Source organism: Meles meles, chromosome 5 (genome assembly GCF_922984935.1).
Source record: "Meles meles chromosome 5, mMelMel3.1 paternal haplotype, whole genome shotgun sequence".
Lineage (NCBI taxonomy): Eukaryota > Metazoa > Chordata > Mammalia > Carnivora > Mustelidae > Meles > Meles meles.
The window spans coordinates 12,375,458-12,398,425 of NC_060070.1; the positions used below are offsets into that span (position 1 = coordinate 12,375,458).

The 22,968-nt window shown below is 49.3% G+C and overlaps 2 protein-coding genes across 5 annotated transcripts in view; one reads left to right on the plus strand and one right to left on the minus strand.

Moving 5' to 3' along the window:
• TFB1M (transcription factor B1, mitochondrial) overlaps window positions 1-338 on the plus strand; it is a 74,112-nt gene extending 73,774 nt beyond the window's left edge. Inside the window, exon 7 of the mRNA XM_046004860.1 lies at window positions 1-338. Within this exon, the coding sequence (XP_045860816.1) occupies window positions 1-244 (244 nt within the window). The 3' untranslated portion in view covers window positions 245-338.
• A 144-nt stretch (window positions 339-482) lies between these two features.
• The window catches only part of TIAM2 (TIAM Rac1 associated GEF 2), a 109,084-nt gene continuing 86,598 nt past the window's right edge, over window positions 483-22,968 (minus strand). For all 4 annotated transcript variants that reach the window (XM_046004853.1, XM_046004852.1, XM_046004854.1 and 1 more), the window contains 12 exons: window positions 16,675-16,854; window positions 14,138-14,206; window positions 13,448-13,573; window positions 12,500-12,608; window positions 8,683-8,862; window positions 7,070-7,188; window positions 6,037-6,145; window positions 5,349-5,407; window positions 4,616-4,721; window positions 3,527-3,614; window positions 3,025-3,179; window positions 483-1,531 (listed from right to left, as the gene is read on the minus strand). In XM_046004853.1, the coding sequence (XP_045860809.1) occupies window positions 924-1,531; window positions 3,025-3,179; window positions 3,527-3,614; window positions 4,616-4,721; window positions 5,349-5,407; window positions 6,037-6,145; window positions 7,070-7,188; window positions 8,683-8,862; window positions 12,500-12,608; window positions 13,448-13,573; window positions 14,138-14,206; window positions 16,675-16,854 (1,908 nt within the window). In that variant the 3' untranslated portion in view covers window positions 483-923. The remainder of the gene's footprint in view (window positions 1,532-3,024; window positions 3,180-3,526; window positions 3,615-4,615; window positions 4,722-5,348; window positions 5,408-6,036; window positions 6,146-7,069; window positions 7,189-8,682; window positions 8,863-12,499; window positions 12,609-13,447; window positions 13,574-14,137; window positions 14,207-16,674; window positions 16,855-22,968) is intronic.

Below are 22,968 nucleotides of genomic sequence, written 5' to 3' on the forward strand. Positions count from 1 at the left end.
AATGTTATTCCCTGAGGTTGAGCGCGTGGAAAGCACTGGAAAACTGTTAGAGTTGGCAGATGTGGACCCTACCCTTCGACCCACCCAGCTCTCGGTTTCACATTTTAAGAGCCTGTGTGACGTTTACCGAAAAATGTGTGATGAAGACCCACTCCTTTTCGCTTATAATTTCAGAGAAGAACTCAAACAAAATAAAAGCAGAAATAAGGAAAAAGAGGATGACAAGGAGAAACACAGACTCTAACCGCAAACCAAATGTTGCTTTCCACAGTGTTGAGCTGCTCAGGTGTGTACTCTCTTGTCTTCTACAGAAGGACAATAAAAATGCAATTACCAGATGTGACTTCCTTCCCTTTTACTGTACAGCTTGGTAGAGAAAATAAATATAATCAAATAAGATACAGTACAAGCTCTCTTTTAATATATATACTGCATAGATATAACATGTTCAGTATAAACAGCATCTGTTACCAGCTTACAAAAATGAAATATCTGCACATTGTGCCCCTCACCCCCATTAAAATAAATATGCTTTAAATAAAGCAAAAACTAACAGTTTAAAGGAAATGCCCAGAGGATTGGAAAAAAACAATGACCTTTTAAAAACTATTAATCACAACTCCCCCATCTTACTTTTTCCACATAAATTAAAATAGATTGCCATTTTAAGGATCCTAAGTCATTTTGATACCTGCTCAAAAGGGATATAAACTAAGTAATTTACAGATTCTTACAGATTCTGATCATTTAATCTAGTTTTCTGATCTACAATAAATTAAAATAACTTAAATCTTTACAACTATTTTGTGGGTAAATATATGCTGCACAAAACCCAATAATGAGTAGTTTTTTTGCAGTTTCCACTTGGCCACCAGTTTAAAAGTGAAACAAGCAGCCGAGCCCACGTCTGGCCGGAGACTGGACTACAACTGTCCGTGGCCCTCTGTCTCATAAAAACACTCCTCGTTGACCACTGAGGTTAAACTCTGGACACTGAACTCTCGCTGCAGCACAGAACCGAAATCAAGGTTGGCATTTTCAGACTGGCTGTCGAGGGACTGATGACGAATCTGTGCCTTCAGCAAAGCTCCCCTGTCCCGTTTGGTGCTGTTGGCTTTCCGTTTAATGGCGCAGAAGTGCCCCCGCACCAGCTTGGGCTGCTCCCCCTTGGGCCGGCCCTCCATGCCGGGCTGGTCGGCTGGCTTGGCGTCCGGAGCGTCGGAGATCCGCAGTCTCTGGAACTGAATTTCAATGTCTTTGGTAGGGCTGCCCTGTTGGAGAGTCTGATGGTAGTCCTCGTCGTCACTCAGAATGTCACTCTCTTTGATGAGACTGTCCGACAGATCAGCCAGACCTGGCTGGGGCTGCTGCAGGGAGTCCTGCCTGCTCCCAGCCGGGGGGCATCCGCTGCTCTGCGTGCCGCTGCTCAGGCTGCCCTCGTCGGAGTCCAGCGAGCTGCTGCCCTTGCCCGGCTCACCGGGCCACTCGCTGCTGGAGGAATTCTTGAGGACTTTTAAGGATCTGGAGGAGGCTGCAATGAGAGAAGGGCGTTTCCCCTCATGATCGAGAAACGGACTCTACAATGCCTAATACTTGCAATGTACATTGTAAGATGTATCACCTTAATTACTTAAGATTTCATCATCATCTCACTTCTGTTACCAATATCCTGGTACTTGGGGGGAAAAAAAAGCCTCGCAGATACTCCAAGTGTGGAAATTTTTTACTTAGGTTTATCTGAAATTTGACGTTGGATGATTTGGAGTTTCTAGATGGCCTTTTACCAGAGCTCAATTGTTTAGATAGGACAACAAGCTATAAGCTATTACAAAGGCTAGGATTCTTAGTTACTAATAAAATCTAGGTCCCTTTCTTTCACTAAAGTACTTTGAAATTGGACAGCAAAGATTATACCGTATTTCTACACCTACCTTCTCACCTTGTCTATTTGCCTTGCTGCTCCATTAAAAGTAGAAAATGCCCTTCATCACTCATAAGAACGGTCTCTGCTAGAATTTCTAGCCAACTTTCAGAGATTTAATAGGAATGATTTAATCATTCATGTGTGTTTAATTCTTTTTCTTGGGTTGAAGGGAAAAGGGGAGCTCTCTGCTGTGGTGTGTGTGTGTAATAACAGTATAGTTTCAATGGCTACAACTTATTTCAGCAAAAGAGAAAAAAATAGAAAATTTACAGTGAATTTGAAGAGGTCACACTGTGACCAATAAAGAGAAAAGAAATAATTTAAAGACTACAAACAAGATCAAAGATTAACAAAACAGTTAATACAGAAAGAGAGTTCAAGCTGAAATTTTAAAAGCAGAAAATTTTAAATTTTAACTGAAATTTTAAAAGCAGGCAGAAAGTTTAAGGCAAGTATGATTTGGTGACTTCATTGGCTGGGTCAGAATGAATATAAGGTTTCTTGATCTTAAGTCATCAAGTATTGGCTTTCTAGATGCCTTGAGCTGTTCCGAGCTCTGGGAGAACTGCGGTAAGCCAAGCGAAGCCCCGGGAGTCCTGCACATCCCAGTGGAAGAAAGAGCTAAGATAGTGAAGAGATTCTGTTGGCTGCTGGTAAGATGAGGACTTGGGGCTGGGAGTGGTTATAGTTTATACAAGGTGTGGGAGCAAGAGGCATTTTAAGTTTCTTTTTTTTTTAAGAGTTTGTTTATTTGTCAGCGAGAGGGGGCAGAGAGCACAAGTAGGGCGAGCAGGAGAGGGAGAAGCAGGCTCCCCACTGAGCAGGGAACCTGACATGGGGCTCAATCCCAGGACCTGGGGATCATGACCTGAGCTGAAGGCAGACACTTAACCAGATGAGCCACCGAGGTGTCCCGTAAGTTTCTTAAATAAAATCGCCACCACCTTCACACACCACTCTGTGGATCTGGGTGTCTGGTTCAGGGCTTACAGAGCCCCCCTGCCCGGTACTCTACAAAGTGATGACTCACTGCTGTGTCACAAGCACATACATCCTTACGGAGCAGCCCATGATTTCCTGCATAAACACGAAGTTCTCACCTAACTTGGCTGAAACAGGAACTCGGTTCTTAAGGGGGACCAGGCGGTCCTTACAGGTCTTCTCCAGCGGTAATTCACACTTGATATGACGCCTGAAGTTTTCCCTCAGAATAGAGCGAATCACCTTGACGATGTTGGTTTTGCTTTCACTGTCACTGGTGAGGAGGGAAGAGAAAACAGCAGTCATGTCCCAAGTCACTGTGCTTCGTGTCCACATTCCACAGTGTGGACCTGACACGTCCCGACAGCGAGTCACCCAGCCTCTGTGACCGTGGTCTCCTCACTTACAAAAGAAGTGATCATTTCTGAAGTGCCTTTGAGCACTAAGATGTGGCTATATATTTGCTCATGTGTTCTACTACAGACATAGCTGCCATTTGGGGGGAAGCTGGATGTGACCCCAAAGTCATCAAAATTCAGGAGAGCACTAAAAATAAACTCGCATTTTTAAGAAAGCGTAATCCTTTTTCCCATTGGCTCTAATTTTGGGAGGCAGTAGTACCTGCAGCACAGCTGGAAGACGGTTTCTGGCCGTCCTTCTATTTCTGATTTCGTATGGATCAGCTCCCATACAGAATTATTTTCTGTCCCTGTGGGAAAGGAAACAAGGGTCTATAATTTTGCCAAAGATGTCAAGTTCAGAAGTCAGATACTCCCCACCCTGAGTCTCATCATTTTCTTCTGTGTCTCATTCTATGTATGACTTTTACAAATAGTTATCAAAATACTTCTTAGTTACTTTCTACATTTCCTGGTAGTTTTCCAGCCATCTCAAGTTTGCTTTCTCCCTAGCCCTGGATTCCAGCTCTCTGGGAAAGAGAGTAAATGGATCCTGTTGGTCAACCCCATTCCATTCACTGCATTCTTTGAAAGGAACAGTAGGATGTGCTCAGGTCCTTGAGGTAAAACAGGCCAGCCCAAAGTCGGTCCCGGTTTAAGGAACGTAAGCACTTCAAACAAAAATGAAACGGACCCAGAACATCACTGCATGCCTTAGACTGTTGGTCCTTTCTTCCACCAGAGGCATCGTCTCCAGAACATGGTTATTCTAGAAGGACCTCTGAACAATTTTCCAAGGTTGAAGTTTTGTTTTCGAATATCACATATAATATTGTTTAATCTTAAGGAATTTTCTGGGGTATCAGAATTTTTTAAATTTAGGTTTATGGTCCTTTGTTTAACAAATTCTAGGGTATCAGGATATTAGGAAGAAAGTGCTGAAAACCATTGATAGCAACAATAAGGACACAAGAGATACTTGGCAAAGGAAAGCCAAATTTGGCATTTACTTTCTCTAAAAGTCTGTTTGGGGGGGGGGGAACCACCTCTCTTCTCCTTTTCTTTGCCTATAAAATAAAACTCAAAAATTATCCCCAAGGTTCTTTCCTAGTTTTTCATTCCACAGTGCAAGTAAGTACCATTATAATGTGTGTTCCTGGGGATGCCTGGGGGGCTCAGTTAAAAGCATCTGCCTTTAGCTCCGGTCATGATCCCAGGGTCCTGGGATCAAGTCCTACATCAGGCTCCATGCTCTGGGGAGCCCGCTTTAAAAAAAGTTTTTTCCTGACATCCTGCCACACGAAACAATTACCTGCTGTATTTCCCAGTCTGACTTGAAGTGCGGATATGGGGATCAACCAGCGAAATTTAAACGGGTCCAAGTCGGCAGAGCTGTGTGCAGGCCGGGAATTCGAGGGCTGTAACAGGAAAGCCCCCAGAGAAAAGTGTTAGAGGAAGCTCACCCAGAGAGATGTGCAGGGAATCAAAACTTGAAGCTCTTTACAGCTGTGTGAGTGGTCAGGGTGCAGGCGTGCTCCTGGTTCTCGGAGAGCTCAGACTGGGGGCGGGGGGGGGGGGGCAGGCAGCAGAGCTGTGGTCTGGGGAGCACAGATGGCTAGACACGAAGCAAGAATGACAACCAACCCTTCTGTGTCCTCATTCCTTCTGAACAGTAATCACTGTTGATGGCTTGTGGTATCCACAGCTAAGCTAAGCTTTTTTTTGGACTAAGGTAAAAGTCGTTTGAAAACAAACCAAAGTTACATAGTCTCTTACATGTATGGCGCAAACATGGGCCATTTTCAGGGATATGGAAGCTGATTTTCTGTGTAGGCCCCAGCGCGGGTATTTGTATAAATCTTTTAAAACGGACATTGTTTGTGGGGAGAATAAGAAATAGCCCGAGGGTCTGGTTTGGTTAGTCACCCCAGGAGTAAGTCCCTTCAGTCCAGTGAAGCCCTGCTGCTGAGCGTGCTTTTCACGTCAATACTGACAGGACAGAGCCATGAAGAGGCAGCTTTCATGAAATACACTTCTTGTCTTACCAATTTCTTTTTCAGTTTGCAGTTTTCTTTATAAACCAGTATGACAGCTCTCTTAAAAACTAAAGAAAGGAAAAGAAAAAGTCTTTCATTATTTGTACAAACTTTCTTCCAAGGTTGAACTAAGACTTAGAATGTTTTAATAGAACAAAGCTCTTCAAACTTATGATGCTCCAAGATCCCCCTGTACCAACACAGGAGGGAATAAATGCTGCTCTCCCTCCGATCAGATTGCCAACGATGCAGAAATATCTACTTATTTAAAAGTGATCATCTGAAGGAGGTCTTGGCAATTTTTTAAAAATCCCTGTTTTGTTTTATTGAAATTTGAAGACATGGTGTTCATCTCAGTGAGCACACATGATCTATAATTGGTCTTAGTGAGAATTAAGACATTTTGAAATGCAGCAAACAATTAAGATAACAGGTTTCAAAACAGCCTTAGGAGATCTGTTTCTGTAACACTTGGCCAGAACCACTAAGCCAAGCAGAAGGGAGAACAAGATAATGAGTATGCAGAGCGACAGCATTTTAAATAGTTGGAGGCTGGCTCTGCTAAGTCAAAAGCCATTACAGCAATGATTCTAACTCCTTCTGAAAACCAAGAGTTAGCTAGACTGGTGGGTCTAGAAAGCTCTTCATTTTCACCAGCCTTTTTTAAGTTTACATTCTTTCAAAATGGGATACTAACCAAACACTGTGAGTTCAAGGTCCTTTCTGGCTTTTCCTAGAGACAGAAACGGATTCAACCAGGAAACTGCAGAGTGCATCAGAAGCTCCCCCATGGAAAGTTCCGTTACCTGTATCATAAAAACGGGAGATGAAGACACAGAGACCCCAGGGTACGCTGTCTCATGTTTGACACTGAATCACATACGTATATATGAGGATTCCAAGTACATTCAATGTGATTTTTATGCCCCCCATAAACATAGGGCCTTTAAATAGTATATAGGTTTTGAAAATATGAGCAAAGCATCGAACTTTGAATAAAATCATAAATAGAACAGCATTTTGGTTCAGTGTACATATTATATGTAAATGGACATTGAGGTCCATCCAAAGTGTCTTCATTAATATTGACCTCAGGCTCTAGCACATTCACTCTCCTGATCCATAGACTATCCTACGCCCACAAAGAAAAAAGGACCAACACTGAAACTGTAACAAAAAATTAAACTCCAGTTCTTTTCTGTTCTTGCCTTCTCTACGGAAACTGTTTCCTTATACGTAGACTTTAAAAGCTTGAGATTCTAGTTTAGTAATCAACCAGAAAAGAAAAATACAGAAATTGTCAAATTCCACTTCAACTAGTTCTGTAAGTAAGGACGTAGCCGCCGATGTTAGATACCAGGTTCTCTCTACCTGCTGGCTCCCACTGCCTCCCCTGTCAGCTCGAGTTCACCATGTATGAGCTCACCTCTGGGATGAGTCCTGCCTCACGCCCCATGGAAAGGGAGGAGGAGGTAGGGATATAAGCTTAGTGATATTTCTTGTTTACTTTCATACAATGTTAGGTGACGTATGGTTACATCTTAAACCAGTACAATGAATTTTATGTTCCACTGATACTTAAATGGTATGGTTTATTGCAGGCACTAAGATTTAAAAAACAGGGTGGGGCATGTTCTGCTGTAGGAGAGCCTGAACACAGTGGCCTAGTTTGGAGACCACCTATAGATGCAGTGAACAAATGCCTCCCAGATTCCAGAAGTCCCACTGACCTCCTTCTCTGTTCCACTCTGCTCTGCCACTAGCTGGTCAAACACGGTCCCATAATCCTCGTAGATCTTTTGCATCTCATTGATGTGGCTCGCTACTTTTTCCATTGCCTTTAGTGCTTCTGAAAAATAGGAAATCATTTTTATAAATTTTGTTTAAGTCCTACCAAAAGCAGTAATGAAAAAGCTCAAGATTCAAGCCAGGATTCAAAACCAGTTCTTACTAACAGAAGCATGACTCAGGGGTGGCTCAAACAGCCCACTGTGAGTAGAATGATCTCCCACCTCAGTTCTCTTTGAAATGAGCACAGGTAAAAATTATCACTAATAGTAACAGCTAATGCTGATCGAGCACCTTCAGTTTGGCAGGTACTGTAACAAGTGGTTGATGTTAATCATCTCATTTCATCCCCACAGCAACTCAGTGGTTGGAGGAGCTATAATTAATCCCACTTCACAGATGAGGAAACTGGGGTGCAGAGGGATTAAGTATTTTCCCAGACTTCTAAAGAGAGAAATGAGGAATAGAGCCAGAACTGAAACCTAAGACTGACTGGCTATGTGCCTCCCCTAAATGCTGCCTCTCCTCCCAGGCCAATGACTGAACTGTGAACTACAACAGTCTGTTAGCAAGAACTTACTCTTGTCTCTCTAAATGCCCCTAATGGCCAGAGCAGCTGTTTGCATTATACACGGTGCTTATTAGTAACTTTCTACTTGGGCATGTGAGGGACAAAAGGACTCTGTCAAAGTCAAAAAGCGAAACTTCAGGTTACCTGTAAATTTAGTATTTTTCATATTTTGTTCTCCTGATTCAGTATTTTAATTCAGTTTGGAGACAAGTTTGGAAGGCAATTTTTAACCACTTAAATAAACATCATCTTGGTGAAAAAGGATCTTTTCACATTATTTGAATACTCTTCATAATTTGTACCATTTACTTGTAGAATTTAACTCGCATGTAAAAAAAAATTTTGTCTTTGTTACTTATGACACAAAAGTATGCTTGTTGGAGAAAAAGAGCCAATTTAACACTCTTTTCAGGGTTTATTATTCAGTACTACTAAGCATCCCTTTAAGGGATACTCTGCGATCAATCTGAAGGGCTCTGTGTATCTGACGAACTGTATCTCGGGGCAGCAGTTTCTGAGGGCGCGGACACAGACACGCCAGCCGCCACTGTCGCTGGGGCCCGGCTGCGGAGCTGGGCTCTGCTCTGAAGTCCCCACAAGGTGGAGCCTCACCTAGCAGATCCCGCAGCGGCACGGGCAGCCGGCAATACAAAACCTTCCGAGGGGGGCAGGAAGATGGGCCCCATTCTGGGCAGCGTTGTTTTGCTAACCAAGAGACCCAAAGCAACGGATTTCACCTCTCTGAGCGCAAATACGTTCTTTGAAAAATGAAAACGGAATCATCCCTCCAGAGGGGAACGGGGCTCCTCTGATGACATAATTTTGCTCAAGTATAATGTCATCTAAAGGCTATTTTCACATAGATTCTACCTAAGCTTAAGAACTGCAGGACAGAGGCGGGTCTGAGGCTGGGAAACGAAGCAGGGAAGAGAAGCCGGGCCTCCCAGGCTCCGCGGTGGCGGTGGCCACAGCCCCCACTCTTACCGGTCAGGTGATAGTGCTCCTCGCTTTCGTGGTCCGTCAGCGACACGAGCTCCTTGAGCAGCAGAGGGTACTTGAGCACCCTCTGCACCGGCTTGATGAGGTAGGACTCCAGGGTGGAGGAATGCTGCTTCGTGGGGTTCCGGGCATCCAGAAAAGCCTTGAAGGCTTTATCAGTTTTAGCTACAAGCAGGGGGATACAAGACCCTTAGGAGAGCACAGCAGGATAAATGAAACCCTACTTCAGTTCGTGTTTAATGGAGTCCTAGCTCGTCCACTTCTGCAGCCCTCCTAATGGCAGTTTTTATAAAAACGCAAATGCTTCAGAGGGTCAGGCGCCCAGCTGTCAGCGCTGATTCAGCATCACAGCTCGGGCGGGGGGGGGGGGGGTAAGTCCCATGGAAAAGGGGAGTTTACCAGGCTCTCTAAATAGCACAGTCTCTACACCAAAGAGGAACACCAAGGTGAAATGTAGGAATGTCTGACTTTCAGGGCATATTCACATGCAAACCCCTGAGAGACTCTTAGAGGAGCCTAAAAAGTGAGTTTCAACCAATTCATAAAACCATAAAACAGTATCATCCAGACCCTACACCTACCCTGCAAAAGAATCCTATAGCAAAATAAACTAGTAATTTGCCCCCACTGTCCTCGCACGGACTGTTAATTTTCTATACGGTAGGGACTATCTTGTTTTCTTTTAAAATAAACTGATAAGCACTGCAGCCTTCTCCGAGGCTTCAGGGCCTCCACAGCTCTGACCGGTCTATTCCACCGGGTGGGACCTTCAGACCGCTACGGGCAGGGAGAGCCAGCCGTGTCCAGCATCTGACATTATGACAGGGACACCTGGGAACCCAACCTCGTTCAGTTTTGAGAATGTCAATGGATGTATCAGTCACTGCTTTGGAGTCCCTGCTGACACTGGTTGACCATCTGCTTGGAATTCAGCCAATTTGAATGAAATTACACCCATATTTGGGGTTTTGTCACAAAGGCAAAATTCTACACCTTCTAGGAGATGTGGTGCCATTTTGAACGTGACCAACAAAGCGGATGGTGGGATGATCCTTCAGAACGGAGCAAAGCGCAGTGTGCCTTAATTCTACTGTCAGTAAGAAGGTGTTTCTTGAGGAAGTGCTGACGGGAGTCAGATCTCTGTCTAAGCAAGTAGGGAGACAGATTTTGGCTGGTACTTGTTCCCCTGAAGCACTGCAAGACTCCATTTCTTAACCTTGAGCCTGTTCTTCTATGATACTGTAAGGATCGTGATTGAAACCAAATGGCAGAGTTGCCTCAGTGGAACCGACTAAACGCTCTGAGTGCTGGGATAAACCTCTACATGCCTTCTGTGATGCTGTGGAGAACCTGCTGCCTGGTTTTGAGACAGAAACACTGAAGGGTGACCTTCAGGTCCTATTCGTGCCACCTGGAACCGTGTAATGACAGAGGAAGGGGTCTGGAATTCAACTCGGCTGCTACCACCCTGCTGATGCAACTAAAAAAGTTCAAGTACAGACCTCTCCCTACACATTGGCCACTGTCACTGTCACAGGAGAGAGCCCGGGTTCCTTGGCTTCCAGAGAGCCGGCAAATCAAAACGGGAGAGGACGCATGAGGCCCGCTGTCATTCTAAAGAAGGCACTCAAGTCCCAGGGGAAGTCCTTTTTATCCCGTGTTTGTGTCCAGGGCCCCGCTGAATGTGGGGGTGGCCAGGAGTGGGCACGCAGACTTCCGTCACTCTGAATGCTTCCGAGAGTTCCAAATGGAATGGCCTCCTTCTGGGTGGCAGGCTGAGACCACGGGTATTCCTCAAGGCTCCCCAGTCCCTGGGGCTTTAGATCTAGGCTCTTGGGGACGGACCCCTCAGAACCCAACCCCAGCTTAGGGTTAAGGACTAGGGGTATGGCAGGCCCCCATCTGCCGGCTTTGATTTGACCTTTATGGAGAGCAGCGTTGAGGGCTTGGATAAGAGTGAGTGCCCGGCTCTGGGTTGTCATCTACGGGGCTGCTGAATGTTGGGGTGGCTTCAAGGGGGCTTCCAGATTCCTCCTACTCTGAATCCTTTCCGGAGTTCCAAAGACCAGGGTTTCCTTCTGGGTGGCAGGCTGCGTCCTCTGCTATTGCTCAAGATCTCCAAACCCGGGGCCTTTGGATCCAGGCTTTTGGGGGCGCACTCCTCAGAACCCAACACAGGGTTAGGGTTAGGGCCTAGGGGCACGGCAGGACCAATGTGAAGGCGCAGTGGAGAGCTGCGGTGGGGGCTGGGGTGCTGGGATAAGGGCGGGGATCCGGGTGAGCATCAGGCTCTGGGTTTCCAGCAGGGGCCGCTGAGTGTGGGGGTGGCCTCGGGTGGGCCTGCGGATTTCTCCTGCTCTGAAACCTTTCCGAAGAGCCAAATGGCGCGGTTTCCTTCCGGCTGGCAGGCTGCGCCACCCAGTATGGCTCAGTGTCCGCAATCCCCGGGGAACTGAAGCAAGGCCCTTGGGAAAAGTCCTCTCAGAACCCAGCCAGGGACTAGGAGCCCGGCAGGACTGATCTGCAGAACCGTATGACATCACCCCGGCGGAGGCTGCGGCAGGCTCGCGTCTGGCTCCCCGCTCCCGTGAGAGAATGAGACAAGGCGGCGGCCCGGTGACCTTCTCCGGGGCCGGGTCAGGCTGACGTAAGGTGCCATCGGGTGTGGAAGCCGCACCCGCGCCAGGGGCCCCGCGCCCCACGGCCCGTGCCGGCACCCCTCACCTTCCCTCCTGTCCCCGCCACCAGAAATGAGAGATGCCGAAGAAGTCGCCAGAAAAGCTCCTGACAGAGCCAGACTGGAGAGCTTTCCTCTCAGGCGTGTGGCTGCCGAAAGCGGACTCAGCCGGAGGACGGCTTCAGGTGAGGCAGCTTTCCTGATCCGGTGCGACAGGAGCACACGGAGCCACTTGAGCAGCGGATGGTGACAATGGTGACAGTGACACAAAGCTCCCTACTGAACAAGGTCACGGCTGTCATCAGATCCTCAAATATACCGCCCGGGCTGGGCCGGCTGACTGGCCCGGACTGAAAGCCCGGGCACTTAGTGCGCTCGCCAACGCACGCCTCCGGCCCTCCTGCTGCAGTCCCGCGCATGCGCAACCTCTCCCACCCACCCCGCAACGTCTCCCGTGGCCTCGCCCGCTGCAGTCCCGCGCATGCGCAGCCTCTCCCGTGCCCTCTCCCTCTGTGGGCTGGCGCATGCGCAGCCTCTCCTGTCCCACAGCCTCTCCCGTGGCCCCCAGAGCGGGGTCAACAGTCCGCATGGAGGCAAGAGGGCTGAGGTCCACCCAACGAGTCTATCTGGGCTTCAAGAAAACGAAAGAAGACGCTGAAAACGTGGAGAGATGAAGGGTGCTTCAGGGACAGGATGTGGGCTGCTAACTGCCTGGTTCCATCAAAAAGGCTTTAACTTTAGCTACCACACTGCTAGGGAGTGCGGTGGTGGCGTCTGCAGTGGTTGCTCGGGCCGAAGACGGTTGAGGAGAAGGAAGAAAACAGCACACGTTCTTTCCTATCCCCATCCAGCAGCTTAGGGTTCCCGGTTTTCAGATCAGGGAATTTGGGGGGGAAAAAAAAAATCCAGAGTGACACATGGCTGAGAAACATCTCTGCGCTTAGGACGTGTGTTCATTGCTACCAATAAACTGAAATAAACCGGCATTTTTTTTCCTCTAATGTCTGTCAATTTAAAGGTCAAGAACAGAGTATGATCCATTAAAACTGCACTTATTTCTACTTATTAAATGCAAATTTACTCTTAATAACTGAAAAAAAAAAGGCACAACTATGAGCAACTTACCTCGCTCCAGAACCTTCTGTACTTTAATATGATTAGCACAGAATCCACTGTAGAGTTTAAAATGGTCCGCGTAATAAAGGAAAGAGCCTCCAAGGGAAAAGAGCAGTTTCTAGAAGGGGAGGGAAAAGTCACATTGGACATGGTTGAATCAGTGTCTGCTGGCTCTGACGCGGCATCTGACTACTTTGGTGCATCCATGGCACCTGTCTCTCAGCAGGGCACTAATGCCACAGAGAAACCACCAAATGAAATAAACTCAGGACTACCCCATTTTCACAGCAGACTGAGGACGGCCTGGCACTCCCCTAGCAGACCTTTAGTTTGACTGAACGCTTTCTGGTAGCAGAGCCTACTGACACCATGGGCACAGGACAAGAAAGTTCTACAAAAAGACATCTGACAAAGTGGGCTATGAATGATCTGGGAGGATCATCAATCCAGCCACCTCTGCATTACTCAGGACAGAGGCTTTTGTCTGCATCCTGCCCTGTCCCCCTTCTCCTGTCTTGCATCTTTCCTTCCCTGGAGGGGCTCCTCACCACTCACTGATGCCCACATTGGAGACAGGGTTTCATCAAAGAACCGCTGACCTATGCTTTTCATCCCAGCATCACATGACCATGAAGATGTGAGATTAGAGGCAGGGTAGGGGCTCCTGCATCGAGCGAACTCCCTACATATGGTTCACTAGATCTGAGCAAACAGTGTGGTGGACATGCTCAGCCACCAGGCCAACTCCGCGTAAGTTGGGCCACCCAGACTTCTGACTACCAGAACCACTCAAGATGACAACGTGGCCTGCTTTTACTCCCTGCCAGAGGAAAACAGCACAATGAAAGCACTAAGTTTACCTTGTCAATGGGCAAGGGACAGCGATTTCTTTTTCAAGGGAGAGTTCTGCACACCACCCATTTATTCCTGCTTTAAACCGAAGTCCAAAATACTTACTCTGAACTGTGAGGGAGTCTCAAGGCTGTTAAAGTCCGAGGATGCTGAAATCCCATCCTCCAGAGTTTCCAGAAACACCTTTTGAAATTCAAGCATCTCTGGCAAACTTCCAAAAAGTGACTCCATCTAATATGAAGGCCGGGATCAGAAAGAGGGTATTAGCAATGAGGATCCAGAGACCACTCTAACCCCGAGACACAGGCAAATCCCAGGCTGTTCACCAAGAAGCAGACAGAAGAAAGTCCTTCAAAGAAGGCAGCATATTCACTCCGTGACCTAGTTTATACACAGAATTTTTACAGCTCTGGTTCTAGTAATTCTAAAATAACCTTGTAAATCAATGTAACAATGGATTCAAATGAATGTAAATGGATTCAAACCAGCAAAAAATGGAAGCCAGTAGAAAAGAACTAATTGCTGAGATTTAACATTAACAAGTCATGAATTAAAGAGCAACTTTTGGCCACACCTTCTTTCCAAAAAGGACACTGGCTGTCCTGCACAGGTAAACTCTTCTCACATGGCAGAGGCTACATAAAAGGCTTTGGAGGAGGCCTGCCTGGGTCCCTCTGATGACCCTTTAGTCCTGGGTGTTCTTTGGGGATCAGCAGACAGAACCTCCGGGGAGGTCCACTAATGGGCAAACAGACTAACCTGTGTGTCAGGGGACCGGGGGAGGGGACTGATTACCTCATCTTGGGTGAGAAAGGTCTCATTTTGAAGTGGCTCCAAGTATAATTCAAAGAGGCAGCTCAGATCCTGAAAGACAGAAGGAGAGAATCTTTATCACACGTGTCTCCGAAAAAACCCAAGAGTTTCCAGCAACCCTGACCACAGCTCCAGACTCCCACCGGCAATGATGGATTTCAAGTCTTGTTGAAATTCATGACCCTAAAGGCGGCTACTATTATTTCTGGCCTAATTCACAGACGCTAGTAGTCAGTGCACTCAGCAGCTGGAACACCCCTCCTGCTTGGTTAGACAGCCTGGTGGCCGAGCCAGGCTCTGTCCGTGACCGAGTGCAGCATCGTTCATCTCCCTGCAGAGAAGGTGAGCTCTGGCAAGGCACCTCTGTCAGGAGTGACCACACCGGCCAGCTCACCCTGCCTCCTCCTCTGTCTCAGGGAGCATGGCAACAGCCCCACCGTTGGGACGGGACAAGATCTGGGAAGCTCTTCAACTTTGGAGTTGACATATTAGCAGAATTTCAAGCTCCCGTATTCAAATGCAAGAAAAAGTTTCCAGAGGTTAAGTGCGGTCATGATGTGTACAGTCTAGGCCATGTTTGAGTCTCCAGTAAACTGGGCTCCAGCAGTACAGAACAGCGGGAGTGGACGGTGTTCACAAAACTCTTTAGATAATAGGTTTATTTAATGATTTGAAGCCAAGACCAGGATAAAATTTTGTAACAGAAAAGATTTTTTTTTCTTATTTCATTTATTCTAAAGAATTGATTACAAAGCCCATGACTTTGCTTCCTCATTTTACAGTGGAGAAATCTAGACCGGAAGAGCTTTGCCAGAGCCCGAAATCTCCAGGACTTTACGACACAGGTCCTGGGAGCAAGTGGACAGGCCTGTGATGCCTTTTCCTATGCAACAATGAGAAGCTCCCTGGCCTTCCCTCCCTCACCATCCTCCACGGTGGCTGCTTCGGAGCAGGGCGATGTGAGGAGTTACTGAACCGTATCTCCGCGAACACACCAGTGCTGCGAATTCCAAGTTGCATGCAGGGACCAAGGTTAGATGAACAGGAAGTAAAATCCCGTGTTCAATGTCAGCCCCAAAGAGAAATGACAAAATAAAAGTGGTGTGTGTGTGTGAATCACAAGAGGCCCCCGGTGCTGGTTATTTGGTCAGAGACAGTGACGGGCTGCCCTCCTTCCTCGTGCCGGCCGGGGCCGCCCCGGAGGACTTACACACCGGGAGCCGGGGGCACGGAGCCGCGGAGCCAGCCAGCTGCAGCCCTACGAAAACAAAGCAGAGCGAAGGGTCCTTTCTGTCCAGCTCGCCCAGAACATCCATCTCAGTCCTCTGCCGGCATCTCGGCGAAATAGCCCTCCCGGTGCGGCGTGGCCGAACGGGGAAGCAGAGGCACGTGGTGGGCGGCAATAGAAACTCTGAATTCCGCCCTCGCCTCTGTGGTGGAAGCTCGTGACCACCGTCCCCGGGGGGCCAGAGGGTCTCGGAAGCCTCAAACCACCCAGCGCAGGCAGCTGCTTTGGAAAGGCTGTCACGTCCACGGCACGACCCAGAATCCGGGTCTGAGCCCCCCACCCCGCGCGCACGTCATCTCCCCACGTGAGACACTGGACAGGACGTAATGGGATAAAGAAAGTAAATGGCCAACTCGACAGCTTTTCTCTCTCCCCGCGGGGCCAGAAGGAGCAGCTCTGGGTAGCTCTACCCGCGCGAGCAGACCTTCTGTTGCGTCCGGATGAAATGACAGTGACAGTGATGAAGGGGAAGCTCAGATTTGCCTTGTGGAGGGAGAAGTGACAGCCGGGCACGGCCCTCTGAGAGCGGCTGGAGGGGACCACCCGAGGCCATGCCGCCACCCCGAGGCAGAGCCTGGGGGGACGGGCAGCCGCTGCCCGGTGCCATGCCGCTTCCAGCACACACAGAAGGCAGCAGACCCTTGTCTTCCCAGGTTCCAGTGTCCTTCAGAAACTGTTTCCCAAACTACTGACTGGGGTTCTCAGAAAAAAAACATGAATTCTTCGGGTACTGAAGATCCTCGGCACCGACCCCTCTGTGCCAGGTTGGGAGTGGCCCCGTGATGACCGCGGCTCTGTCGTGGGACCTGTCCCGCATGGCGGCCACCACCAGGCAGGTCTGGGGGCTGCCCCAACAGCCGCTTGTGAGCAAGTCGTTCCCTAGTTCCTCAGCCCCTGAAGTCATCTCCAGCCCTCTCCCGCCACCAGCACAGATGCTGTTCCCACAGACTGCAGATGACAAGCCAGAACATCTGTTTCCATAGCGAAAGCTACCTTGGTAACGAAACGAGCCGAGAATCTAATTCTCCCAAGTCCTCCCAGCTCGCCGGCCCCTCACCCACCGCTCCGGACAGCGACCCGCTGCTTCCAGGAGCAGGCAGCTCCGTCGGGACTGCTGGGGTCTGGGCACATGTGACCCGGGGACCCCCACCAACAGACAGCCCGCCACCCCGGGGGCTGGTGGGGGGGTGGGGGGACCGAGCAGGGAAGAACACACGGCCCCTTCCGTTACCTTCACGTAGGACTTCTCCGTGTCCATCAGCTCCTGGATGACTTTTCGGAGGCGATCCGCATCGGAGAGGTGACGAGCCAGCGGCCGCGGAGGTGGGTCCCGAGTCCCCTTCGGCCCTTCCATGCCGTTGCTCTGCGCGTCGCTGAAGCTCCTACACAGTGCGGCGATCTGTTCTGCGCTCTGAGAGGGGGCGAGACGGGGACAGTCATGAACGGGACACGCTCCGTGAGGACCGGCTTCCCAGCAAGCACGCGAACAGCATTTATCTCCGCCCGGGGTGCTCTGGGTGACCTCATGAGGGCAAACATCTGGGTCAAGTGGTCTCCATCTCAAATGAGCCTGGCTATCATTTCAGAAAATGGTAGTCAAGATAGGAGTTCAGTGTTGACACATGATGCTTTTTTGTTGTCCTAATAGCTGTCTGACAGATGGCTCTTTTGTACTGAAACTAGCAAACAGGGCACAGGACTAGCCGTCGCTGTAATAGACTTGGACGTGCTCTCAAACCAAGCTGGTGGCTTTCTAAGGACATGGTGGGGAGCCTCCGGAATGGCAAGGACTTTAGGATGGCTTGGCCACAGGACGCCCGCAGCGCTGCCCTCAAATCCAACCGGGAGCCCCGCACTCTCACGCCAAGTAGCAGAATACAAGTCAAAAGGTCAGAGGTGCTGCACGTGCTGGGGACGGGTGTAAGGTAGGGACCGGACCTCCCCTACGCTGCCAGTTGCACAGCCCCCCTCCCCAGAAGGGCCCAGAGGCGTGCACGTGATACAGCAGAACCCAGTGAGTGCCAGAGAAGAGGGACGAACCGGCTTTGCGGGAACCATTCTGGTGATAGTGGGAATGGAATCGTCCAGACGGAGGGACAAGAGGGGTGGCTGTCAGTACCCCCTCCCCCGCGACAGTGTAAGTTCCTACTTGAATTTAAGCACAGTAACGAAAAAGCCTTCTTAAGGGGAGCCCGTCTGTATGGTCCTGCCTGAGGCCGGGGGTTGAGGTCTCAAAAGTGTCTCCTCCCGCGTGTTTCCACGTGCCTGCACTGCCATCGGATTACACTCGGTGTCTTTCTTCTCACCTCTTTCTCCTTGCGTCTCACCCCATCCAAGCTCCAGCCCGTCCTACCACCCACCGGTGTGGAAGCCTGTCCAGGGCAGGGGCCTCTCCCTGGCACTGCCCTGAGCGCCCAGCTCAGTGGCCAGGGCCCGGCCGACACTCCGCTCGCCTCCCTACACTGCCGTTGTTCCGAGACACAAGGCAACGCGCCCAGTACAGTGACTACCCGCCACCCAGCTTGGGCAACCGTCTCCCAGCTGAAACTCTCCCTTCTTCAGTTGAAGTGCCTTCAGGCCTGACCTCTCGCACTCTGGCTGGGGTCAAAAGCTCAACTCGGCACAACCACCTCTTAATGCTCCGTTCCCTTTCTTGGGGACGTTTCGAGCATGAACAGCTCACACGAGCACGAGGGTCGACCACAGCGGCCCGAGGCACCCCTGCTACAAACGCTGACACCTGCCAAATGAGAGTGCTCGACGCAAAACCGGGACGCTCTTGCCCTCCCTCCTTGCCTCCCTCCCTGCCCTACCGTCCACACTGATCTTCTGGCCAGTCTTTTAATTCAGTGGGTCTCAACTGAGGGCCTTCTCTGTCTCCAGAAAGAACACTGGTCCTGCATGAGCAGCCAATATCCTTGCCAAGGTGAGAAGCACCGAAGCACAGCCCAGGGCTCACCGGAAGCCAACCCGGGCTCGTGCGGAACCAACCGGAGAGAAGAGTCCATAAACCAATGGGAGCCACTCCGCTGTGTGTGCGCGGGGGGCTTCGGGAAGAGGAGCGCTGACACGGCCCCGGAAAGCACACGTGTCCCAAGGGAGAACCATGAAATGAGCCAGAAGGACAAGGGGAATGAGCACTGCAACACAGAGCCCGACTCAAGAGAGTGAAAGTGAGCCTCCTCTCCCAGCCAGGTGTCTGGGACCAGAACACCCAGACTCTGGGGCTCTTGAAATATCATCATTTCTCTCGTTTTCACATGAATCTTGGTGCAGAAGTTAGACCAACCATATAACAGGCACTAAGCATCCAACTAGACACAGACCTATATATATACAATACAAAATAATTTACTTCTCAAACAGTTCAAAGCTTGTGTAAGTACTAATAACTCTCCTTTGATATATGCGTTATCCACGGTTTTGTTCATCAACTGTGAACACAAGCATTTTTCTGGTAACGCCCGTCAGAAGACATTCATTCTGGTTAAACTTAAAAAAAAAAAAGAAAAGAAAAGAAAAGAAAACAGATGTGGCTCTTCAGGCACCAATCAAAATGCATCTTGATTTATCAAAATGTCTCGTTTCATGTTTAAGACAACCAAATCTTATGACTCATTACTGAAGGAATTCCAACACTGTTCAGCCATGCCCTAAAAGCCTAATGACGAATAAAAGCCAAACGGAACAGCAGCCAAAAGGCGGCTGTTCTCTCCCCCAAGCCTGTAAGCATCATGAAGGAGCAGCACTAGGGAACACAACCAGACCACTCCAAACCCTGTGCTCCTCCTTTCTAGTGGCTCTTAAACCTGGCTGCATATTACGCACTTCTGGGAGCTTTAAAAAATACCCAAGGCTGGACCGACCGACTCAGACTCTGTGGGGGGCCCAAGCTATGATTATTTTTTAAAAGCATCCCACGTGAGGCTGGCTGCTGCTCCACCCGGCCGTCCAGCGAGCAGCCTCTACTTCGGCTTCCCAGGAGTGGCGCTGCCTTCAGCCTGATCATGCTGTCCCACAGTCTACAGGGAAAGCCACATAAAAGGTACGTGACCAGAGCTCATGGGACAGAGGAAATAGACGGAATCATACCCATGGCCCTGGTAGTCGGGGTCCGGCCCTCTGCGAACTGAGCTAAACCACCCAGATAATACTACCACTGAGACTCCCAAACTCACTTAATGGGAAATCTCTATACTGGTATTTGCACCACAAGCTCAGACAATGTAATTTTGCAATTCTGAAAAATAACAGCTTCCAGGGCTATAGAATCTATATTAAGCTCACATATACAGCACAAAATAAGATCCGACAAAATGCACCATAAGTTAATGGCAGCTGGTGAGCTTACAGCTTTTTCTTGCTGGGATGTCAAAAATCACACCTAACAATGCAGTGTTAAAATAACGAGACTTTAAAAATAAAGTATCTTGCCATTTTAGAAAATCTGAATTCATTTGAAGAACGCTTCTGGTAAGATTAACTGGGGAAAGTGAAGGTTCGTGGAGACTGTGATAGCAAATGCACTTTTTAAGGTGCCATGACGAAGTGCTCAGACGCGACCAAGTCACCTTTCTCAGGCGGAGCAGTTTAGCTACTGTCTGGGGGAGGCGGTGACCATTCCTCGGGATCAGGAGGCAGGAACTCTAAAAGAAGACGAATTCTAAAGGTGTTCTGACATCGTACCCCCAAGATTCGCCTGCGTGGTTACATTTCAGTTTCTCTGTTCGTAGTGACAGTCGTCCGCACCAGCTGTTAAAGGTAGAATTCTGGGGACGCCTGGTTGGCTCAGTGGGTTAAACCTTCAGCTCAGGTCATGATCCCTGGTCCTGGGATCAAGTCCACATCGGGCTCCTTGCTCAGCGGGAAGCCTGCTTCTCTGCCTCTGCCCTTCCCCCTGCTTATGCACTCTCTCTCTCTAGCAAATAAATAAAATCTTTAAAAAAAAAAATAGAATTCTGGGTGTGTCTGATGAACAATTTCTAGTAACAGTGACTACTTTGGTTGGCCCGTTTTCAAACCAACAGTGACGGGGGTGAAAAGCACAGGCCAGGTGCAGAGGACCAGCATTCTATGCCAGCCCTGCCCCCTGTCCTCCACACGATCCTGGGTGAGGCTCATGTTTGAGTCGATTTCCTTATTGCTGGAAGAGAAGCGGCATTACCTATCCCATCAAGTCACCCCTTGAACTGCCAACTTGGTCCTGGAGAAAAGGGAGCTCACATTTGCGGAGTCTCTACTGGATGCCAGACAGACACAGCTGGCAAGGGTCCTCCCCGACCTGCAGACATGCAATCCTTATTGGGACTGAGACGACACACAGGGGTCAAGAGACGAGGGGTGTGGGACTGTGACAGTACAGGACCAGCTCCTGGCTAGCTCTCTGCAGGGCGCCCGCCCCTCCAGGATACCTCCTGGGCTTCTGCCCCTGCCGTTGTGGCTTCCTGGCCCCCGCGGGCTGCCTCTGCTCGGAGAACACCTGCAGCTCCCACCCAGCCACAGACGACCTCCACGTCTTTCAGGCTGATCCCCTGCACTGCGTCCCCCAGCCCCACTGCAGGATAATGCTTATAAAGCAACAGACAGATGTTTACTTGTCAGGGCTAGGGGGCCCATCTGGATTCGGAAGCCCAGTGGCGTGTGCCTCTGCAGGAGAAGGAACGCCCCCCCGCCTCCTCCGACGCACACCGCAGCTTCCTGGCTTCTAGTCTGTGGGCTCAGTGCTGGGAATCGTGGGCTCACTGCAAGCTTCAGTTTTTATAGCCGAGCGCGAAACAAGTGTTTTCTTTATGGCTTCCTTTTAAAACTTAAATGAAGAAACCGTTGTCCCTAAAACTATGGTGGAAGGATACAGCGGTGATACTGACCAAAACACATTTTTGTCAGGTTTTGAGCTTACACCAAGGCTGATCCCAGCTTGGAAATGATTTTATCTTATTTACAGCTGAGGAACTCCCTGAAGACTTGGGCATGGAGGTGCTTACGTGCTCTCGCCACACACACGCACACACACGCATGTAGCCGTGTGAGGTGACGGATGTGTTCATTAACTTGACCGTGATAATGGCGGCTCAGTGTCTGTGTAGAGCAAATCATCAAGTTGTACCCTTTAAAGATCGTTTTATCAACCATACCTTGAAAAAACTGGGAGAGAAAAGGTATCCGAAAGTTACTTTTGGTTTCGGTGTTTTCAATGTGCGGCTAAGGAGGCCTGCTGCTCCCTTAAACCAGGGCTGAAACATGTCTCCGCTCCAGGCGGCCCATCTCTCAGCAGGAGCAACAACATAGCGTAGGACGAAGGATACCCAGCGCCTCGCCCTGGGTCTCTCGGGAGGAACACAGGGGCAGAGCCTCAGTGCCCCTTCCAACCTCGACTCAGTGCAACGCCCTTGCAAAGAAAGGTGTCGTGCCCCCTTCCTCCTGGTTTCAGATTAATAAAATCTCATCCCCTGGGCGTAACAACTTCGACGTGTACTCTGCTCTGATTTGGACACGTGGCTACTGGAGGCTTTTGACCTTACGCTAGGATTTGGATCGTAAAAGAAAAAAATCACGTGGGATGAGTACATCACATTGTCTAGAAGTCACTCCATGGAATATCGGAGCCATCGGGAGCCCGCGGCTCAGCAGCCAAGTGTGGCCTGGGCTTTCCCACCTGTCAGCAGCCCCATGGTCACAGAGGGACGGCAGGCGCCGCGGACTCCTCGTCAGAGGCGGCTGTTTGTAACACTTGGGCTCTGAATACTTCCAGCCCAAGAGAAAGGGCTGAAAAGTGCTGCGTAACTTGGAATCCTATTTCACAGGGAAAAGGTAAATGACAGCATTTGCAGCGTGGGCTCCTTTCAGTCCCTGTTGAGAAGAAACGGTTGTTAACTTGGAGGGAAGAGCCTTACGGACTTAGCTGACAGGCAGACCTCGCAGGAAAGATACCCTTGTCCCACTTGGGTACATGGTCCTACGACAACACAGGGTCCGTTTGGGAGCTCCCTAGCTGCCGCCACGTCCCCCTCCCTCCGCCAGGCACACCAGCTGAGACTGAGCCATCGCTGGGGACCGAGCCCTGTCTGGATCGCGGTCACAGAGTTTCATTACCCCAGCATACGAAGAAGAAGAGCTGGGTTTCCACTACTTCTGTTACCCCTAAAAAGAACGTTAGAAAAAAATTAAAAAACAAGCTTTAGACTCTGGGCAAATGACCAGTTATGCTCAAGGATAGTCCAGCCCTGGGAAGGTGCAGTCTGCACGCTCCGTGTGCTCTTAGCATCTGGAAGCTGCGAGAAGCCTGCAGGACCCAACGATCTGAGTGCAACTACTGTGTCGGCTGTCACATCCTAGCAAGTTGTCAAAAAAGTTCCTCTTAGTTTAAAAAAAAAAAACCAACAAAAAAAGGAATATCTAAAAATTGTACAAAGGACTTTTCAATTTACTCTGCACTACATTAAAGTCACTGACGAACTTACAGAAAGATCTAATATTATCCCCAAATGGCCCCAGCAGCAGGAATCCAGAAGGAGCACGAAGGGCC